At 46.6% G+C, this 19,661-nt stretch overlaps 1 protein-coding gene across 1 annotated transcript; it reads right to left on the bottom strand.

The window, feature by feature from the left end:
* Nucleotides 1–1,301: 1,301 nt before the first annotated feature.
* LOC104576357 (cytochrome P450 3A8-like) lies at nucleotides 1,302–19,110 on the bottom strand. The gene is given in 16 exon segments (XM_088527840.1): nucleotides 1,302–1,408; nucleotides 2,936–2,958; nucleotides 7,297–7,355; nucleotides 9,606–9,757; nucleotides 11,287–11,416; nucleotides 11,418–11,552; nucleotides 11,972–12,156; nucleotides 13,168–13,255; nucleotides 13,528–13,654; nucleotides 14,159–14,403; nucleotides 14,989–15,102; nucleotides 15,482–15,581; nucleotides 16,917–16,945; nucleotides 16,948–16,977; nucleotides 17,947–18,040; nucleotides 19,040–19,110. Coding segments are annotated over 16 exon segments (1,689 nt in total).
* Between the last annotated feature and the right edge of the window lie 551 nt (nucleotides 19,111–19,661).

The following is a 19,661-nucleotide window of genomic DNA, read 5'->3' as shown; positions in this document are numbered from 1 at the left end:
CTTACACTGCTCATGAAATATTACTGTAGATACAGCACGATATAGGCAGCTATATATTGGGTCATTAACCTGAGTTCATAAGGCTGATTTAACCATGCGCTGGTGGTGCTTTCTGTCTCTTGGTGAAAATGGGTTGATTAATGGTCCTAGTCCCAGTGTGGGACCCCTGGGGAACAGGTCTGCATCCAGATCCGGGTCAGGAGCATGAAGCAGGGAGCTTCATGACCCGGAGGCAAGGAGCAGGGACCGTGCTCAAAACCCTCCTGAGATACCTCAAGAGAGAAGAGCACAGGAGAGATGGGCTGTTTTACTGTCAACAGTTTATGTGTAACCACAAGAGACTCTCCACATTGCTCATATCCTAAAGCAATAAAATCCTTCCCACCCAAAAGAAGATGCATATGCAGTTGAGGGTAACATCACCACTGCTCCCAAGCCTGGCAGGATAATCCTTCCTAAGGATGCAGCTGAGATACTAGATGATCTCTAGAGGTACCTTTCAACCTTAACCATTCTGTGATTCTGTGAATCCCATCAGGGAAGCTCAGCACTGAGCTGTCCACTGAGCTGTCCAGCTCTCCAAGATCAAGGAGACATCCTGATAACAGCCCCTGGAAGTTTGGCAGGCGGCTGAATTAGCTTCACAGCCTCACTATCCCTTGTCGGGGAAGAGAAGATGCCGAGTCTTAGGGCATGGAGCTATAATGAGGATTAATAAGCCATGCGAAGATGTTATGTAATTGTCCGGCTGGCTGTTTCCTTTGCACCTTATGTTATCATTTATGCTTGTGCAAAGTGGCTGTAAAATGCTCCTGGTCTGATTCAATCTAACTTCACAGACTCCTCATGCAGGTGTAAATTGCTCTGTGCAGTCCAGGGCAATGTCTAAATGCAAACTCATCTGATCATTTCTGTTGTCTGTTTTTTTTTTCTGCTCCCTAAACTCCTCTGCAGTCAATTGAACACTTCAGTGCCTAATAAGCTGCATAATATTGGGTGTTCATTCATACATCAACTCCTCAGAAACTGCATTTGCACCTGTAAAGTGCAAGTCCTGCTCCCTTTGATGCGAACAGTCAATAGAGGGGCCTGGCGCAGACCCGTCACTTCAGTTCTTTCATTTCCCTGTAAATTCACTCATTTTCCTTTCAGTTCTTGGGCATTTGCTAGGGCAGGGCAGGGCAACGAAGGGGAAAGGAAAGGAAATCAAAAGGAGAAAGAAAAGGAAATAAAAAGAAAAAAAAAAGAAAGAAAAGGAATAAAAAAGGAAAAAAGGAAAGAATCTGCAATCCCCTGGACCTTCACTGGGACTCGGGCTCTTGCCTTTCTGCCTTTGGCTCCAGCTGAGGAACAGGCATATGAACCTCCGCGGCCACTGCATGGTGGGTCTGAACCTGAGGTGGGAGGGCTGTAAAATATCGGGTAAAAATTTGATTTTGGAGGCAAGAGAGAGAAAAATGATGCCCAATGCTGTTGTCCAGACTACAGGAGAAAACAACTGAACACCTGTGGCAGCCATAAAATTGGATTGAACTACAACATTTGAGCTGATATAACAGGGAATAACCCTCAAGAAGCAGAGGGCTTTGATAGACGCACCCCTACAGGTATTTTCAATCCTTAGCAGCTGCAGAGCTTCAGTAATGAATGTCAGGCTGCTGGCCAGCTGAGAGTGGAATAAATATCCATTCAGTGTCAGTGCAAAAAGCAGCAGTTTGACATATGACATTCAAATGATATGAGCTTTAAAAGAGTTGGTAAATGACCGCTGTTTGACTCGAAACCTTAAATTCTACAGGAACTGCATCACAGTTTACCCTGGCTCTGCAGGGGATTGGATCTCTGGGTTTAAAAATGAAATAGCAAAGCGTTTCTACAAATTCAGGCCACAGTATGTAGTGTATCCAGCTGCTTTGGTGGTCAGAGGGGTAAAGATGGGGTTTTTCATGAAGAGTCGTTGTCATGTCTGCTGGTGGCACAAAGTGGGACAAGGAGACCGGGGGACGTGAGCAGGGCTTACATACTGCAGTGGACTGCGTAGCCTCCACTCGCTGAATCTGCTCCTACTTTTAATGAATAGCACGGATTGTGAGCCAAGAGACCAGGCCTTTCCTTCCAGCACTAACTTCCTCTCCCTTAAGCAGATCTACCTCAATTTCCCCCCAAAGGAAGATGAAAACTGCTAGATCTTAGAGCACTTTGAGACTTGTGGATGAAAAGCTATATATAACAATATCACATCTTGAGAGGATTTACATCTCAGTTTAATGTGGACTTAATACTTTTTATTCCCAACCTCCTCAGAGCTCTCACGGAGAAGAGTATCTTTCAGATGAAGAGCTGGGGCAAAGCATTGAGCCCTTGGCCCCTTCCAACAGAGCTGAATGCTCTGTAAGCAAATCAGAGCCATGTGGGTCACGCAAAACTGATTGTGAAAAGGAACCAGTGGTCCCAGGCTAATTCCTGCCCCGTGGTCCTGCAGGAACAGAGCCCGTACCAGAGAGGTGCTGCTGACAGCAACATGGAAGAGAAACTAATAAGCTTTGAGACCGGAAACGCTGAAGGCAACAGGAATGTGACTGAGTGACAGAAATTAACTTCTGGGCCATGGGACAAAGCAGGTAGGGGGAACGAGAGGGGATGTGCTCTACCTGGTTCCATAGTCCAGCACCAGCACTTCTCTCACATCCTTCCAGCCCTGCCACAGCTAGAGCTGACAGGGGTAGAGCTGCTCTCCTATTTGAGGATCTTCTGCAATTTGCCTTCCAGGACGCTCGCACAGCCTGCATTGTACCCAGTTCACCAGCTCATTTTTGAGGTGTCAAAGAAATGAGCACAGAAAAGAATTCACCTCTATACCAGGACACCTTGTTATGCACTCGTTTCATTAGCCAGTCAGTTTAATATCAGTAGTCATAACATTTTTATGGCCTACCTGAATTGACTCTGCTCACAATCCTCACACTAAAACAAGACCGGGACCAAAGCTGCTGCAAGAAAAATCAGAGCCTCCCGACCTTTGGTCTGGACTCTGTGGTCTAATTATTCCATCGATTTTAACGGAGTGGAGTGTTCAATAAAGGTGTCTGGAGGCCTGTCTCTTCAGCAGCAGGTCTAGCACAGCATCAGCAGCAATAATGTGGACAACCTCTATGCAAAGCTGGGTCAGGGTCAGGAAAGCTCCAACTGCCTGGCAAATTGAAGCAGGCACCATCACGCTAACGGGGACCTGCCCCAGGACCTCCAGCTTGCTCGCTTGCCCAGCCAGAGGAAAAGGCTGCGAGCCAGCAGAGCACTCAAGCACATGTTAAGCCCAGGAGTGATACCACTTCAATGAGTGAGCACTGTGTTAAGTGCACGTGGGTGCTCTTGGCTGAAACCAGCTTAAATCATTGAACCGCGAGCGAATGGGGTCAGATTAAACTTTGCAACTTAGCGGTGAACTGGCTTTACAGAAACGTGCCTTGAGGGAATAGCTGCTAAACTGAAGCTATGTTTGCCTCAGGAAGCAGGGCTACGTATTCAGAGATACGGAGAGCAAATGAGTTGGTGCTCAGGGTCCTATGTTCATCCTATATGAACTTCTGGAGAAGGAGGGGACTTACTTCAGACTAGCTCTAGACTGGTCCCATGTATATCTAAAAGCAGTTGGAGGTCTCCAGGTGAGCTTCCAGAGCACCTCTGTTTTAGTGCCAAAGAGGAAACTCCCTCTGACCTTTCTATGTTGTAAATCACAGCATGCCACTAAGGTGGACACAGGCCAAAGCTCGCTACCACTAACCTGTAAGTGTTTTGGAGACAATTTAACACACAGGTAAACTGAGGCACACTGGAGTTGAAGAATAGAGCGCTGTATCCCTCTGGCTGTAACAAATTGTGCATATTTGATACTTCTGGAAATCAGACCAGAGAGGAGTGATATGAAACAGGTTGGAATGATGCCAAGGGGTCCTGTTCCATGTGCTATGTTCAAGCCATATTTGTCTCCTGAGAAACTCTCAGCATTCAAGTGACATCCCACTGTAATTTCCCAACCAGCCACCCTACAAAGCCTCCCTCTAGGGAATCAGTGATCATTTTCTGCATTTAATAGCTATTTTTCCCTAATCTTCCTTTCCATCCTTGACACTGGAACAAGGCTTAGCAAAGGAATCAGAGATTTGTAGCCTTGAATTTCATTGCCTCTTTTGAAGCTGATCTACACAAATCAAGAATTGTTCTCCTGTGCACAAAGCTCGATATCCTGCTGTATTTCCCCTTTAGGCAATCCTGAGACATTCAGATGAGAATGTCTCAGATGAGCCTTCCTCCACTCCAACAGCTTTCAAGCCAGCTCTCCTTATTCATTTAATTGTCCCAATTATAACCCTGATGCAACCATCACACCACTGATTCACTATCACCTCCCTCTGGCTGAATCAAAGGAAGCTGGCCCTATTACTGGTACTGCTGGGAGGGGATTTTCATTTTCTGCTGACATGAAAATTAAGTTCTCTGTTCAACAAAAGGCAGGTACCTCACTGGAAGCAATACTCTCCTCTCTCCTCCACGTTCCTAATCACATCCTTCCTGTTTCAAGGCAAAGGCAAAAGGCCAGGTCAGGCTCAGCACCCAAGGTTTACTGTAAAAGACAAATGAGAAATGGCAAAGGTGTGAAAATTCTTAAGCACGACTGAATTCGGTGAAAAGAGAACGAACGGTCCTGCACTGGCGTCACTTTGTCTTGCCAGAATTAAGTTACAACACTTAGAGATTAAGCAACCCAGTTCTGTGATCCTGTCCTTACTTTCTCTGCAGGTAAATCTGAGCTGGAAGTGGCCACGGCTGGGGAGCAGCACTGCAGAGCCAGATGAGGAAGATGCCTTTGAACAGAGATGAGAGAAGCTGAAATCCTTTGACACCTGAAAGTGAACTGCATATTACTAAAATGTTAAGCAGCTTTGTGAGAGAGATTATCCTGAAGGATATCTTCTGTAGTTGACATTTGTATGTGTGTGATGAGTTCCAGCACGGGCATGGAGCGAGTGGCCAAACCCTTTTGCCCGCTGGTTGGTCGCTTTCCTGCACGGCCGCTGGGCTAAGCGTGGCCTTCAGGCCAGCGAGGGTACGGATTCATTCCTGCCCTGTGACACTGGGTGCTATTTCATCACCCTCATCTTCTCGGTCACATCTCAAGGCAGAGACGAGAGGAGTTTTCGTGCCCCTTTTGATGAACCGCAATGATGGCAGCGTCATGAAGGTCTGTAGGCCATGAGAGGCAGAAGGGCAAGCGGTGGCTGCACGCACGTCTGAGCTACTAGAATTTTCTAGCCCTTTTGCCAAGTTTATTTTGACAGTCTAGAAAAAGTGCCTTACTTTCCCGCTACCCTTCCAGGCAAGGGAGTCATACTGAGGAATTTAATCCCCTGCAGACAGGTTATTATGTCTCCTTATGGGCTTTCAACTACACATCTCAACAATGCAGTGATAGAAAAATCAAAGGTTTAGCCAGCTGCTGTCTAGGGGCTGAAGTTCCTAAACTCTGTTTTGCAATGGAAACCACTTCATGCTGGCAGTGACTTTGCACAGCAGTTTCTTTTGGACTGGGTTATACCAAACCCTGCTTCTCTAGGAACAGCTCTTACTATTGATGTTACACATAAGACAACGCCTTAGAATCCTTTTTTTATATGAAGAGTTCTCATTCCCAAGGAATCCAAGCAGCATTACACACAATAGTGACTGGGTTAGGTATATATACACATACAAATATTTTACCCAGCAATGCAATCTTTTGCTTTGGAAGCATGAGACATCCTCCTGCTGAAGGGCACACAAAAGCAGGTCCAAGAGGTGTTTAGCTGAGCATATGGAGAATGCTTTGAACACTGCATGTGGTTAGCTAGTTTGCAGCATGGAACAGACTTGGGAATCAAATCTCTTACTTTCACAGAAAGAAAAATGCTTGGCTGAGACTGGCAAGACAGCACATTCAGTAATTTGCATTGCTACGAAGGTCATAGGAATAATTAAGTGAAAAACAGGACTTCTACATTCACTCCAAGAGATTGATTTTTGAGACAGAGATACTTCTTCTGAATCTTGACACCTAAGAAATTTAGAAGCCCCTCCGGGAAAGGCAGTGGCCATTACGTGCCCAAAAGTTTACGAGACCTACAGATGGATTCACCTGTGTATGGGGGAAAGAGCAGAAGCAGAGACCGACTTCAGCTCATTAAAGAAGCAGAGGTAGGTGAGCTTTTTATTGTAATTCACTTTCCATTAGTACTTTTTGGAGGAGTGCTGTGAAGTTAGAAAGTACAAAGCATTATGTTCTCCAGAACATAAAAATGGCCAAGTCTAGCAAGACTTCCCAGCTGTTAATAGCCAAAGGCAACATTTTCTTCTAGACTATGGTTCTCCAGGACAACTGAAGACCTTCTCAGTGCTGTACCCTGCTTTGTTAATTCAATTAAGCTGATATTACAAAGGCAATACAAATCAAACCTAAACAGCCTCTTGACAGCAGTGTAGACAGTGATAGTGTTGACAGTCTCTTTTATGGGAGGAGGTTGCCTGCCCGGGGTAAAATAAGTCAACAATCAGGAAATATATGCAGTGCACTTCCCTTCTGCAGATCTCTGATCATTAAGGACAACTGCTTGTCTCTACACTCCTCTAGCTAACAAATCTTTAGTCTGAATCATGCAAAAGCCACCTAAAATCATAAGAAAATCTAAAAAAGAAAATCAGCACAAAAAAAAAGCCACAGGCATTATTTCCTGCAAGGTTGTGATCATTTGAACGCTCCTCAGAGTCATAAGAGCCTCAATGTACACAGCTGAGGAAATAGCCCTGGATAACTCTGTATTCCCAGGAGACGTACCGAGTCGCCTAGCAGCATTAGGGACAGAAGCAATGGTAGCATTACTTAAGTGTGTGCAATTTGTTCTCCCTATCTTGATTTAAATTACACTGCCAAAAAGGACTGACTGTCTCTGAAATCAAATTGTTGAGCAAAGTTCATCTTTAAAGAGACAGAAAAACATCCAAATAACTGCAGTGCAAATGGTCTTGCAAAATGCACATACTGATGTGCGACAGTGGGATCTGGGGCTAAGGAACTTTCATTAGGATAATGAAATTATGCTGGGCTAAACACCTAATGCCCTGTCAGGAAATAGGGCTTTGCACCACTGAAATCTGTACAACAGAGACATCAAGCTGCATCTCCTCTCAAATGCTAGAGGATGGAAGCTCCACCCTCGGCAGTCTCTGAGCTGTTCTAGCACCTTTACTTCCCCAGCTCAGCACAGCCTCAGGATGATGGGCTTCTTAGGTTGCATGAAGCCTTGTGTGTCCAGAGCCAGGGGGATCTGGAGCAGGAGGAAGAAAAACAAGAGCCATATGAGCTGGGAAAAGGACAGTCCTGACACTGGCAGGCCCCTTTTAGCCCACGAGTGTCTCAGCCACCCCTTGTTTTCAATGCATGTCCTGAGTTTACAGATCTATGTGTCACAGGAACAGCACTGCTGTTCACGTAATACCTACAGACTTGGGTTTTAATACTTCTCAGCTCCTGAATGACTTGGTTAGTCACTTCTGGCTTCCACACAGCACAGCTGGAAGAGCTCAGAGCAATGATCAACAGGATGAAGGAGGGAAAAGATGGATACAGAGGCAAAAATGTCTAGCATCCATCCATGATGGAGAAGCTAAGGAGGTGGCATCCAGTACTGTTGTGTTTAATGCTGAAATGTGTCAGCCCTGAGGGGAACTAGACCATAATGGGACCTGGAGGAGCAATAAGCTCTCTGTGAGTAAAAAATTAGGAGAGTTGTTCAGAATTAACACCCACGAAAAAGGTCCACACAGAGGAAAGTACCAGACTCCCCTGGGACTGGGCTGGAAGTCCCCATCAAAAAAACATTTAAAACTCTTGATGGAAGGAGTCATGTAGCAGGGCAAGGAAGAGCTGTTTTAGTAAGTTTATTCCATTGATTCAGTACTGCTCATCTCCTTGCTCTCTTTCCCCTCATCAAGACAATGGCAATACATCCCCAACCCGACAAGGTGCATTAAAAGCCCCATATCCCAATAAACTTTGAATCAGGAAATTTAAGCAATGTGGCTCTAAGCCCAATGTGCCATCAGTGAAAGATTGAGAGAAGACTTCCATATATATACTCCAAAGAGATGTTCTGGGGTGATTTTTCCCCCTCCTTCTCTAACCTGCTACACATAATTTCTTCTTCTGAAGAAAAAAAAAAGGCTAAAAGAGCCCCATAAACCTATGGGCACCAATAATACAATACATATTTAACTTGTCTCCCTTTAATTAAAGGCAGTTATAAAAAGAATCAATTTTATGGATTGCAGAGGACTAGAAAAATGTCATTAGACTTGGGGGAGGGTGGATAGGTCACTGCATTGTTAATGGACTATTACAGTCTTTCACCTCCAGGTTACAAGTTGAGTTGCAATCTGAATCTGCAGAGATTCCAGCAGAGAGCTTGTGCCAAGTAATAATTCTGTGCATATTTTCCTGTCTCACACAACAAATGTCCTTTGAATTTGCCTGCTGCCCCCTCTGTTCCGATTTCCCAAGCACGCCTCAAGAACAAAATACATTAATTGGACAGTTTTTCACGGCAATCTGTGCAGGACGCCAGGTTGGGGCTAGAAACTGAGTGCCCACCCCCAGCAGTTACACCTTTTGCAGTGTTACCTGCCTCTGAGTCGCAGGGAATTGCTGTGATTTTCAGGAGGGATTGCTTGACTTATAATTTCTAACAGCCATTACATTTACTCTATATCAAACAGCCCCATCTCCCAGGACCTGCAGGACCTGCTCCATCAGTATCTGCCTGCAATATTCACAGGGATCCCAGGCAAAACTGGCAGGAGAGAGGGAGGGAGACTCTGCCCTGGTTTTCCTCCGCCTCCTGCATCTCACAGAGCCTCAAAGGGGAGAGGGGGTCATGAATTCAAATCTAGCTCAGAAACTGTTACCTTTTAGAGGCTGTTCATAGCCCAAGAGAGAGGACCTTGCTGTCTCGGGAGCTCTCATAGCTAAGAGCCACGGCTGCGTTACAAAACACAGCTTCAGGGCACGCTGGGTGGGCAGAGGAGGATATTAACTTTCTCCTATCTGGAACAGGGTTATCCTAAGCCAGGTCAAGGCAGTCTGGCTGGGGACCACAGGGAAGAGAACGTCCTGCAACTTAGGTGCATCAAAGCCAGAGGATGCCAGGGATTTCACTCTGATATATTCCACCACCATTACATTTGCTTCTGTACAGACTTGAAAAAATATATCAGTAACTGGTATTGAACTATTTAAAATAACTTAAGCATTTAAATACAGCCATTCTCATGTGCCTCTCTAATCCAGAGTAAAATCTTCCTCCCTGATCTCTGCGTGAAGTAGTAAAACCCAAGTCTACAGACAAGGTTCAGTATTCCTGAAGCTATCAGTCTCTGCACTCCTCAGGGAAGAGAGGAATTTAATGTGCATGTGGAACGCTTCCCTATTTATCCCGAGATGTAGGTGAAAGAGAGCACATGGGACCACCTCAGTGGGACTAAAGTGCAGATCACGAAAAACTCCAAGCCCATATTCCCACCCGAGTATCTCTGCAGGGTCGGAAAGAGAAATCTTGCACCAGGACAACCACAGCCACTTTCAGAGTGAGGAGGGCAAACCTCATCCCTACACAGTTCCTGGGGCCAGCCCCAAATGGCAGGTAGGTGTAGGGGTCAATAGACTCTTTGTTCTCTTACTGAACCTGCCCACAATAAATAAATAAATAAATAAATAAAAATAATAAAGTTAGGAAGAGCTACTGTTCCAGGAATGTCAGCTTTCAGATCTGAAATGATGTAGGGTCTGGGAAGACAAAAGATTTTTGCATTTTTGTGCATATTAGGAGAATCCAGCTAAGCCCCTTATTTCTTTCTTAATGGTCATCTTATGTGACTGCTTTTAGCTTGCTTGGAGTTTGCTGCACCTCTCTGGGTTCCTCGGGAGAGCAGGAGAGACCTGAAATATGCTAATGGTTTCATAGCGACTCTTCTCTCTAAACTCCCGTTCTCAGCTCAGAACCTGAACCTGGATTTCAAGTCCTAAAACACACATTTCTACAGCTTCACGTCTTCTCTTTAAATCAAAGGATTAAGCAAACACAAAGATGTTCTTTCTCTGTGTGACTAAAAGAGGGGTTGCTTTTGAGACATGCCAGCCATTCCTTTCCTCATCATGAAAAACAGGGCAGAACAATCAACTTCATAGAGAAATTTGCCACTGAGCATTTTCAGTAATACTCCATCTCAGTGATCACTTGATTTTCATGCTATAGGGCTTTTTATTCCCAGTACATGAGGTCTGGGTATAAACCTTAGTCACATTAGTCAGCAGTGAAGTATCTTGCTCATCCCTCTGATCTACTCACAGTGGGATAAGCGATCCCTACAGAGTCCAGCTACAAATGCACTTAGTGATATGGTGTAAGGATGGAGCTGCTGGAGCAACCTCAGTGAAACAGGAGAGTGCTCCCATTTGGGTGATTCCTTCTGCAATCCACACAAGGCACCTAGGCCATAGGTATGGGCCAGGTAGGATCACCAAATCACCAGTTATTATCACCAAGCCAACGCGAGATGTGTGGCCCACAGGGATGTGGTGCTTATACATAAAACCTACACAGGACCATAGATGTGAGTCCAGAGCAGGTACAATCACCATTGCTGCAAACAGAGTCTGTCTGGAGGATGTGATTTCAGCAGCATTTCCCTGAATTCTGCCTGCTTTGCCCCAAATGAGCTCGCAGAACACATTTCAACCCAAGGCTTTTCAACACCTGGTCTAAGGACACAGACTTGATCCTCTGAGCCACCTCAGAGTCAGAAGGTCTCCCAGGTCTGTCCTGGGCTATTCCCTCCTTTCTCAGGGGCTGACAGAGGCTCCTGAGCAAGGACTGTTTCATAACTTGAACTGAAAAATTATTTTTTATTTCCTACACGTCTTTGCCCTTCCAGTGCTGATTTGCATGGCACTGTGCCAGTCACCCAATGGCTCTTGTTTTAATATCTGGCTATAAACCCCTCAGTGTTACAGCTGCTGGGAGCTGGTCGCGCTGTCGTTTTCTTCAATACAGTTAATTAAATTCCGTGCACAGTTTATGGATGTAGATCATAAAACTCCCCTCATGGTAATGCTGGGACTAGATGTCAGACAATGATAAATGCCTAATTTAAATGTTATAATCATGCATTCCTCGCTTTCACTGCCATTCCTACTCCCAAGACCCAGGTTGAATGCGTGGCTATTTCCCCAGCTTGGGCACCTCTCAGGCCTCAACTCCTCTGGCTGAGGCCAGTGAGCTGGGTCATGATGCATCACATAGGCAGGGATCACCACCACCACATCCTTTGGAATTACTTACTCCATTGATCTCCACGGTCTCCTTGCAGACTCTTTCCATCTGCCCCCCTGAGGGGAAGAGACAGAGGGTTTTGCTCACCACCATGTCGAGATCCTCCATCTGCACGAGCGCGTTGGATGCCGGGGTAGCCTGGGGAGGGAAAGGAGAGTTTCAGATCCACCAAGGCTGCCTTGATAAGTGGGCCCAGCAGGCTGCACCAAACAGAGCTGGAGGCAAAACCGCCCTGCTTCATTCCCTTGAAGACTGCAGCTACCCCAGACCACTCTTCTCCTACACCTTAGGCCCACTTCAACCCCACCCCAACATACACCTCATGCTCCCCCTTCAGGTGTCAAGAGCAGCTCTAGAAGGTGAAATTCTACAATTTTCACTCTGATGGAGGCCCAGAGACAAGCATGAAGTCACTGGAGGAAGTATGAGAGTTATCAACAAGTGCGGCTGGAGTCTCTTTTGCAACAAGTGACTGTTTTTGATTTTAGCTTTGCTTTTGGCTCACAGTCTACATGACAGAGGTGGAAAAGACTGTGGCATCTCCCACCCTTCTTTACCTTGTTGCACAGATTTGCATCAATCTCATCCTGAAGTTGCTGCTGCACATTGGGGTAAGTGGCCAGGTTGTACAAGATGTGGAAGGAGGGAGGTGGGAGTAACCCTGTGAGGGTGGAACTGGTGGTCTCATAAGCAGCAAAAACAGAGATAAGAGCCTGGGCCAGAATCTCCTCATCACTTAATGCTAAAAAGAGATACAAAAGCACAGGCAAGGAGCTAAAATCTACAGCACAACACTGATTATCATCAGAAATTTAGCATCCTACTGGTCAGTTTAGGCAACTCTACTGATAACTGCTTAACACCTAGTAAAGAAAACATCCAGCTGACACACACTGAAAGCTTCTGGCACCCGCAATGTGGTGAGTCCAGCACTGATGTAAAGCCAGAAAACTGCTGTAGAACTCAGCAGTGTTACATGGCTATCTTTAAGATAAAATCAAACCACTGAAGTTACATGCACCCTGAGTCTCTGTTAATTGCAGTCTGGAATTGTGTACTCAGGCAACAGTAAGTTAAAAAATATGGGCAAATGCCAGAAATAGAGATGAAGAGATGTCCAGCAGTTCCTCTAAGCTCAGAGATGAACCACGCACAGCTGAGAGATTAGTACAGTGCTGAGCATGGTGTAACAGTGGTAATAACAACAGTACAGGATTTAGCACTGCTACTGCAGTGCTGCGAGGATGCAGCGGGCAGTGCAAGGTGCCATACACAAACTCTGTCCTTGAATCTCAGAAGTTCACAATTTTACAATAAGTTTAAGGACATACTGTCTTTACAGAGGGAGGTAGACTACACTGTGCCTTGGTTGAGCCATTATTCTCTGACTCTAACTATTTTCATAGGATAAGCAATGCAGGAGCTCACAGATGAACAAGATATATATGCATATGTGTTTTGTGTGCTTCATGAAACACAAACATCACTCACCTTTGGGGAAGGAAAAGTAAGAAACAGCAGAGTAAGGAGACATTCATCCTATTTGCTGTCTGTTGGATGAACAACCCTCATGATTTGTCCCAGGAATTGAGATATAACTTAATATGGTTGACATGCAGCAAGTATTGGTACTGTCCAATACTGAGGCCCTGCATCTCCCATAAAATTAAGAAATAAAATCCCTTTCTTTCCTTCCTTCAACCATGGAACAGCCCTTCTCACTTCTGAGAGGCGAACAGATCTAAGGACGCACTTTTATAAGAGTTGTTCTCATTTGCAGGGTCAGAGTTGCCATCTGAGCTCTGCGAATCCACCATGAGTTGCAGGAAATCCACCCGGCTCTGGGAGGAGGAGATAGTCAAATAAGACATGGATGGGGATGAAGACAATCTTTGTTCTACTGCACATTCCTCTCTGACACGTCAGTGCCTGCCCCTTTCGCAGCCCCACCAACTGCAGCTTCATGGCTTCAGAGTGCACTGGGTTCAGACATGATTTTGACCTTCCTCAGGTTCAACAAGGTATTACGGAGGGTAGGAGATGTGCTACAGCTCCTGAATGCTCTTCCTGCACTCAGAGAATGAAGAGAAAAGGACATCTGGGCTGCACTCACCTTATGGCTGCCCTTTTGCAGTCCCTTCTTCATTTTGGCGAAGGTGTTGAAGAAGTTCATGACTTCTGAGGGTAACAGAGTCAAATTCCTCCTCTCCAGCCCTGGGATAGGGAAGGGGAACAGCACTGAAAGGAAAGAAAAGAACAACATATTTTAGTTCAAAGGAACCCAAAAAACTCAAAACTGGCCTGGAACATAGCATGGAGACGAACAAATCTGGACTTTGACCCAACAAATGGCTTTTCTGTGCCTCCAGCTCTAATTATACCTAACAGGTCTGAGTTGGCATGGAATAGCACTTGCAAATCTCCTGACTTTATACCACTGTACCACCTCAGTGCAACACTAAGTGCAGTTCTCTTTGAGCCAGAGTACAAGCTCTCCATCTTATCTCTGCAAACTGGTTTCCTGCTTGTAGGAGGATGAAGCAAGGACCCACATGGGTTGTACAAATATCCCTGGGGAAATATTTCTATGGACTTACAAGGATGAATAATGATACTGCAAAGTGCTGAGGACCTCCTAGAAGGTAAAGAAGCCCCTGAACTACTAAGGGAGCTAATAGGAAACAAAAGTGGTCATCACTTTGGACACCCATTTAGAATCATGTGGGATGAAGTATGCCATATCCATTACTAGGACCAGAGGATGTAAGAAACTGATTTTGAGAAATTTCTTAATGTTGGTGACAAAGGGGTCACTGGGATTATTAACGGAGTCAATATTCACACTGAAGGAAGTACTGGCCACCACATCTATGCTACAGGCTCCAAAAATACAAAGTAAAGGAAAAAAAAAAAAAAAGAAAGGGATGAACCCAGCAGGACTGGAGAACAGAAGCCCTTCTAGGAACAATCCTTGAGAGAGAGAATTTCTCTTAATCAAGGACTCAGTGCAGAGTCCTGACACAGCAGGTCCTGTCCCGGCTTGACAGTAACCATTTTTCAAAGTTTCCTCAGTTCCATTCATGACTCTCTTTTTTTTCAGCTTCAAAAATCTAGGTTATAGATGGAAACTGATTGAACTGCAACCCAGGGCAATAAAGATCAGATTCCAATTTTCATGCGTAAAACTGAGTGTAAAAAACAACCATGTCTACAGCATGAGGGCCCGACTCCTTCCTCAAATTGTGATCTGCCATCTCACAGTGAGTAACTCTTTGGCTTGTGGAGAGAGCATTTCCAAGCCATAGATACCTTCTCTGACCTTAATAACCTATCTATGGAACTCATACAGCTATGACTGAACAAGGGTGCTCTTTCTTATATGTAGCTTCTCCTCCAGGTAAGCAGCCAACACAGCCCTCAATTACAGAGACTTAATGCAGGCTGCAGCCCTCCAGGCTCCAAGGCCAAAAGGCTCTTGACATATGAGGAATCAGCCCTAGTTCTTCTTCACATGAACAACAGCCCTAGTTTTGCTCCTGCTACTGCTGCAAAGTCCCAGTGTCCTCCCCTTTACCTCCTTCAACTTCTCACTGCTGAAGGCCGGGGATAGCACAGAGTGAATCCTTCTCCACTGCTCATCTTCAGAGATGCTGACAGCTGATTCCAGACTTCCATCCAGATGAAAGTTCTGCAGAGGGAGAATTTAGAGCAAAAGGGATATCGTTAAACAGGGAGGTGTATGGAACTTTTCAGCCACCTTCCACATGACAGTTATAGCAGCTCTGCCTTAACCAGCAAAGAGCAGAAATGGAAACAAAAAGCTTAAAAGTCATAAATAACATTAATTCTACGGTACATCCAGACTAAGGCTACCAATGTACCTGCTCTGTTGGCCTCTACACTTCACAGAGTTGCTTCATCTTTACTGCCAGCAGAACGGGGGCACATCACAGTGTGGACACTTGCCAAGGGGCCCAGAGTGGCTCCACAGCAGGAAAGGAAACCAAGAAGAAACTTCCTTCATTGCAGCGTGCACCACAGAGGAAAGCTCTGCACTAGATACCTACCCAGTGGTTGGCAAAAAGTGCACAGCACTCCTTCACCAGGATGGTTTCGATGAGCACAGGGTCCAGAATGACTAGCACAGGCTGCCTGTCATCAAAAACCCTAGGCCAAGAGAAACCCAGGATCAATGTGCTGGGCAGAGACACTTGGAGCAAACACAGCCTGGTTTGTCTGTGGTCAGAGCAATGCACAAAAAGTGGCCAAGCCCAAAGGATTCTGAGCCAGTTGAGTCCTCTCTGGCAAAACAGATAAAGAGACGAGGCTGAAACTCTCATTACGGAGCAAAATAGGAGAAAGGGGAGAAAGATGGTGCCAAGCATAGGCAATGTGGGCAGCTCTACATATCAGCTGTGTTATTAAAGAAGAGTTTCCCAAGCAATGGGTGCTTTGATAGAAGGGCTCTCTGCTGCAGCTCTCATCCCCTGCATTTGTGCTGTCTGGAACCTGCAGTCGATAAACCAGCACGGAGTGGCTTAGCTGTGGGGTGAGGAGATTTCCTTGCATAGCAGATGAAGCAATGAAAGAGGAAAAAAAACCTCCTCCATGGCCTTGTTTTTCAGTCAATGGAGACAGAAACACTTTAAAACCCTGGTGTGGGTCGAAGCGCCAGGAACCAAGAGCCACAGCCAAGGGAGCTGGAGCCTTCAAGAGGCTGGAGACCATTTCATCTTCTAAAACAATGTGCTGGGTTTCCTGGAGCCTCCAGGGCTTTCGTGCAACAGCTTTGCTTCTGTTTCAGAGGTTCCCAAAAGAAGCCTGATAAGAAGCCTGGCATCTGCCCACACAAAACCAGTTCCATGCACGGAGCAGGCTGGAAGGTGCCTCCTGCGCTGGTGCTGGCAGAGGCAGGGAGCAGGATGAAAGGCCCAGCAGCAGCCTGCAGCTCGTTCTGCCCAACGCAGCAGCTTCAAAGACTCAGTTTGACACCAAGCACTCGAGCTTTCCGGGCAGGCAGCACGGTAGGGAAATGATCGGAGCCTTCCCTTGTGGCATTCCAAACTGAGGGATGAACGTTTGGCTGCGTGGGGTTGACGGAGGTTGGAGGGCAGTGGGGAGCTGATGGAATCGGACACGTGGACTCTCTGTGGTGCAAGTTTCCCTGGCCCCAGGGTCTCCAACACTGTTGTAGGATTTTGAGCAGGCCCCAGAGGAGCAGTGCTGTTTATTTTCAAAGCTTATGGAATAAAAGAAGGCCAAAGCAGGCTTCGTCATCCCACCCTTACACTGCACTGAAATCCCAGCAGGAGAAGAGTCTTGGAGAGGGCTGTCGGGAACTCATTGGGGAACTCAGATTTCCCCACGATCCAGCTTGTCACTGCTGGAATTAAACTGTTGAGGCTTGGTGGCAACATGCCTCTGCATGGGTGACAACACGCTAGTTTTAGGCTGGGGAGTACCTCAAATGAGGCATATTTTGTTCTGTAGCAAGGAACTCACCCCCAGATTTTACCATATTTCTCAGAGCATTAAAGCACTTCTGATCAAAATCTGTGACTCCCTGCAAAAGAAAAAGAAAAAAAAAAGGAGGAATGAACAGTTTGCAAGTGAGCAGTGATCAAAACCAGTCACAGCTTGCAGTCTGGGGGATCCTGAGGACCCATGGCGAGTGGCAGAGGCTGCATGCTGGCTCTTAAGAGCCACGTTGATACTGAGGGGTGATCTGCACAGGAGGGAAAAAGGAGAGGTGAGAAAGAAAACTGCACTTTCAACTCCCACTAGCCGGCCTGAGCTAAGAATATAATGAAGCCAAGGTACGAAAAGATGGATCGTTTCAGCATGAGGAAAGGTAGCAGGCAGAACTAGATCCCAGGGTGCCCTTCCCTTTCCAGCTCAACAAGCCAGAGCTGCAACTACCTTTTCCTCATGAGATCTTCAACTGCAGTTAGTGAACCGCAGCGATGACGGCCTTTTTGTTTGGTTTTGTTTGCATTAAGGTTTTCATCGATGTTACATGGAAGGATGTAACATGGGACGTGTAACGGCACCAGGTATCTGCTAAACCATTACTGAGCTCGTGTGCAGGCAGCAAGCCCAGCAGACATGAGCTGTTAATGCACCTCTTCCATTGAGGTTGAAGCTAATGTGTGTCGACCCGGGTTTGCCCAGCTAGTATCTAGGTATTTGAAAGGTCTCATAACTCAATAATTGGTTTTATTTAGAAATCCATTCATCCCGTCTAGGTTCAGGACAGACAAACAGCAAGTGGCTAAACAGGGCACTGCTGGGGCTAGTCTCAGCCTCTTTGTGGTGGCTGAGAGAAAGCACAAGGGTTCACAGAAATCACCTACTTTTCACAGAAATCCTCAGCCTTGTAATATTTTGTGTTCTCTGTGTCTCCAGAGAGTTTCCTAACTAAAAAAGCAACTTCCATGAGCAGGGGAAAGAGAAGGCCAGAGCACAGGGAGCACAAGGCTGGCTACGAGGAAGAGCCCGGAGTGCCAGCGGAGCACAACTTCCCATCACTCACGTGCCGGTACTCCAGGAACATTCCCAGAAAAGGCAAGGGCTGCAGCCCAGGAATACTCGGCTTCTTGAAGGTCCAAAAGGGCCATATCCCATAACTGCCAAGGAAAAATGATACGTGAGATAGATACATCTATGTGGTAAGAATAGAGGGTGGTTCACCCTGCAGGCAAGGAGTATCTTAAATAACCGTCTCTGCCAGCTGGAGAATACAGAAATTATGGACTATGCAGCTGGCCTGCTAAGCATAGTCTGTACCTGCAATAAACGTGCGGTCATTTGGGGACCATTTGCAAAAGGAGAAGTGACTCCCCTTGCACGAACGCTCACCATCCTCCTAGGAGGAGCTGCAGCCCCTCCCCTACAAACCCACCAGCTCCGAGCGCCCAAATCCCAGCAGGGATCAGGGGTCCAGGGATCTCACTACATTGTTCGAGTCAGAGGGCTTGGACTTGGGTGACTGAGAGGAGGACAGAGGCCTCAGAGGGATTCAGTTTGCACACCGAGACCTGCCTCGGTGCTTGTCTTGGTGCGAAGCTCCGGTGGCCGAGTTGCAGGAAAACCAGCAAGGCAGGGGCATAAATCCAACTGCAAAATTAAGTTTGTGCCTGCAGAGCTCCCTACAGCTCCTCAGAGTGACATAAGCAAAAGGGCAATTTTGCCAGCATAACTGCTGAAATTAGGACTTCTACATTTTCCTCTCTGAGCCAGAAAGACAGCTGGGGAGACCCCATTTCCTTTGCAGCCAACCAGAGTTTGCTGCAGCAAAAACACAGACAGTATTTGGCCTTAGATCTATGTAGAAAAGCACAAAACAAGGAGTTATTTTTTTAGTTCCAAGTCCAGTTTCCTCTTTCTCCTTTCGAGCTGACCCAGGAAGGGCATGCGGGAAAGCTCCTGCTGGCAGGTTTGTCCTAGCAAACAGCTCCTTGTCCTTCCCTAGCCCTGATCTCTGCCCCTGGAGGGCCAAGGATCCAGTTTTCATGCCAGCAACACAAGCACCGCTTCCCTTTCCATGTGTCCCAGCTCCAGCTGCTCCCCGGGCGCCAGCACTTTTCCATTCCCCCGGCCCCACTGCAGGACCAGCCTCTACTTACAGGAGTGGGAGGCTGAAGAAGAGGACGAGGAGCAGCCAGGTGACTAGGGCAAGCTCTGGCAGGAAAGGCATCGTGCTGGAGTGCAGATCCAGTCCAAAATCCCAACCGCCACCAGGCACTTTAACAGCCCCAGGCACTCTCACATGACCCAAAGCAGGAGGTTTCTTCCTCGCTCCTTTGCTCAGACTTTAACCCTTGGGCCGGTTTCTCCCTGGATTGAGACTTTAATAACATGTCCAGCTCTAGTGGCTTTAAACTGCTAACAGGGTAATTTTCCCCAGGGGAAAAGAGCTATTTTCACCATAGCAAAGAGATTGACCTTGCTTAACTGTTCCCTTCTCACCCCTTACCCTGAGATGCACCCGGGGCTCACAGGGAGCTTCCAGGTGCTTGTGCTGACTGTGTGAGCAGTGCCTCTTTGCACGCTGCCGGCTCCGTGCTCCCTTGGTTTGCTCGGCCCTTCCCCAAACACGGCATCGTCTTTGGTCTCTGCAGTATTCCAGGGCAAGGAGTCCCACTGATAGCAGCACTGTGCAAAAAATGTGGTGTCCCCCAGCCCGCTGTCCCCTGCTCACCTTTGGGGCATGTTTGTGCTCCTGCTGTACTTTCCTCAAGGAAGATG

Source organism: Tinamus guttatus, unplaced genomic scaffold (assembly GCF_059628265.1).
Source record: "Tinamus guttatus ecotype Peru unplaced genomic scaffold, ASM5962826v1 Tinamus_guttatus_pri_ptg000291l, whole genome shotgun sequence".
Classification (NCBI taxonomy): domain Eukaryota; kingdom Metazoa; phylum Chordata; class Aves; order Tinamiformes; family Tinamidae; genus Tinamus; species Tinamus guttatus.
This window is presented reverse-complemented; position numbering and strand designations above follow the sequence as displayed.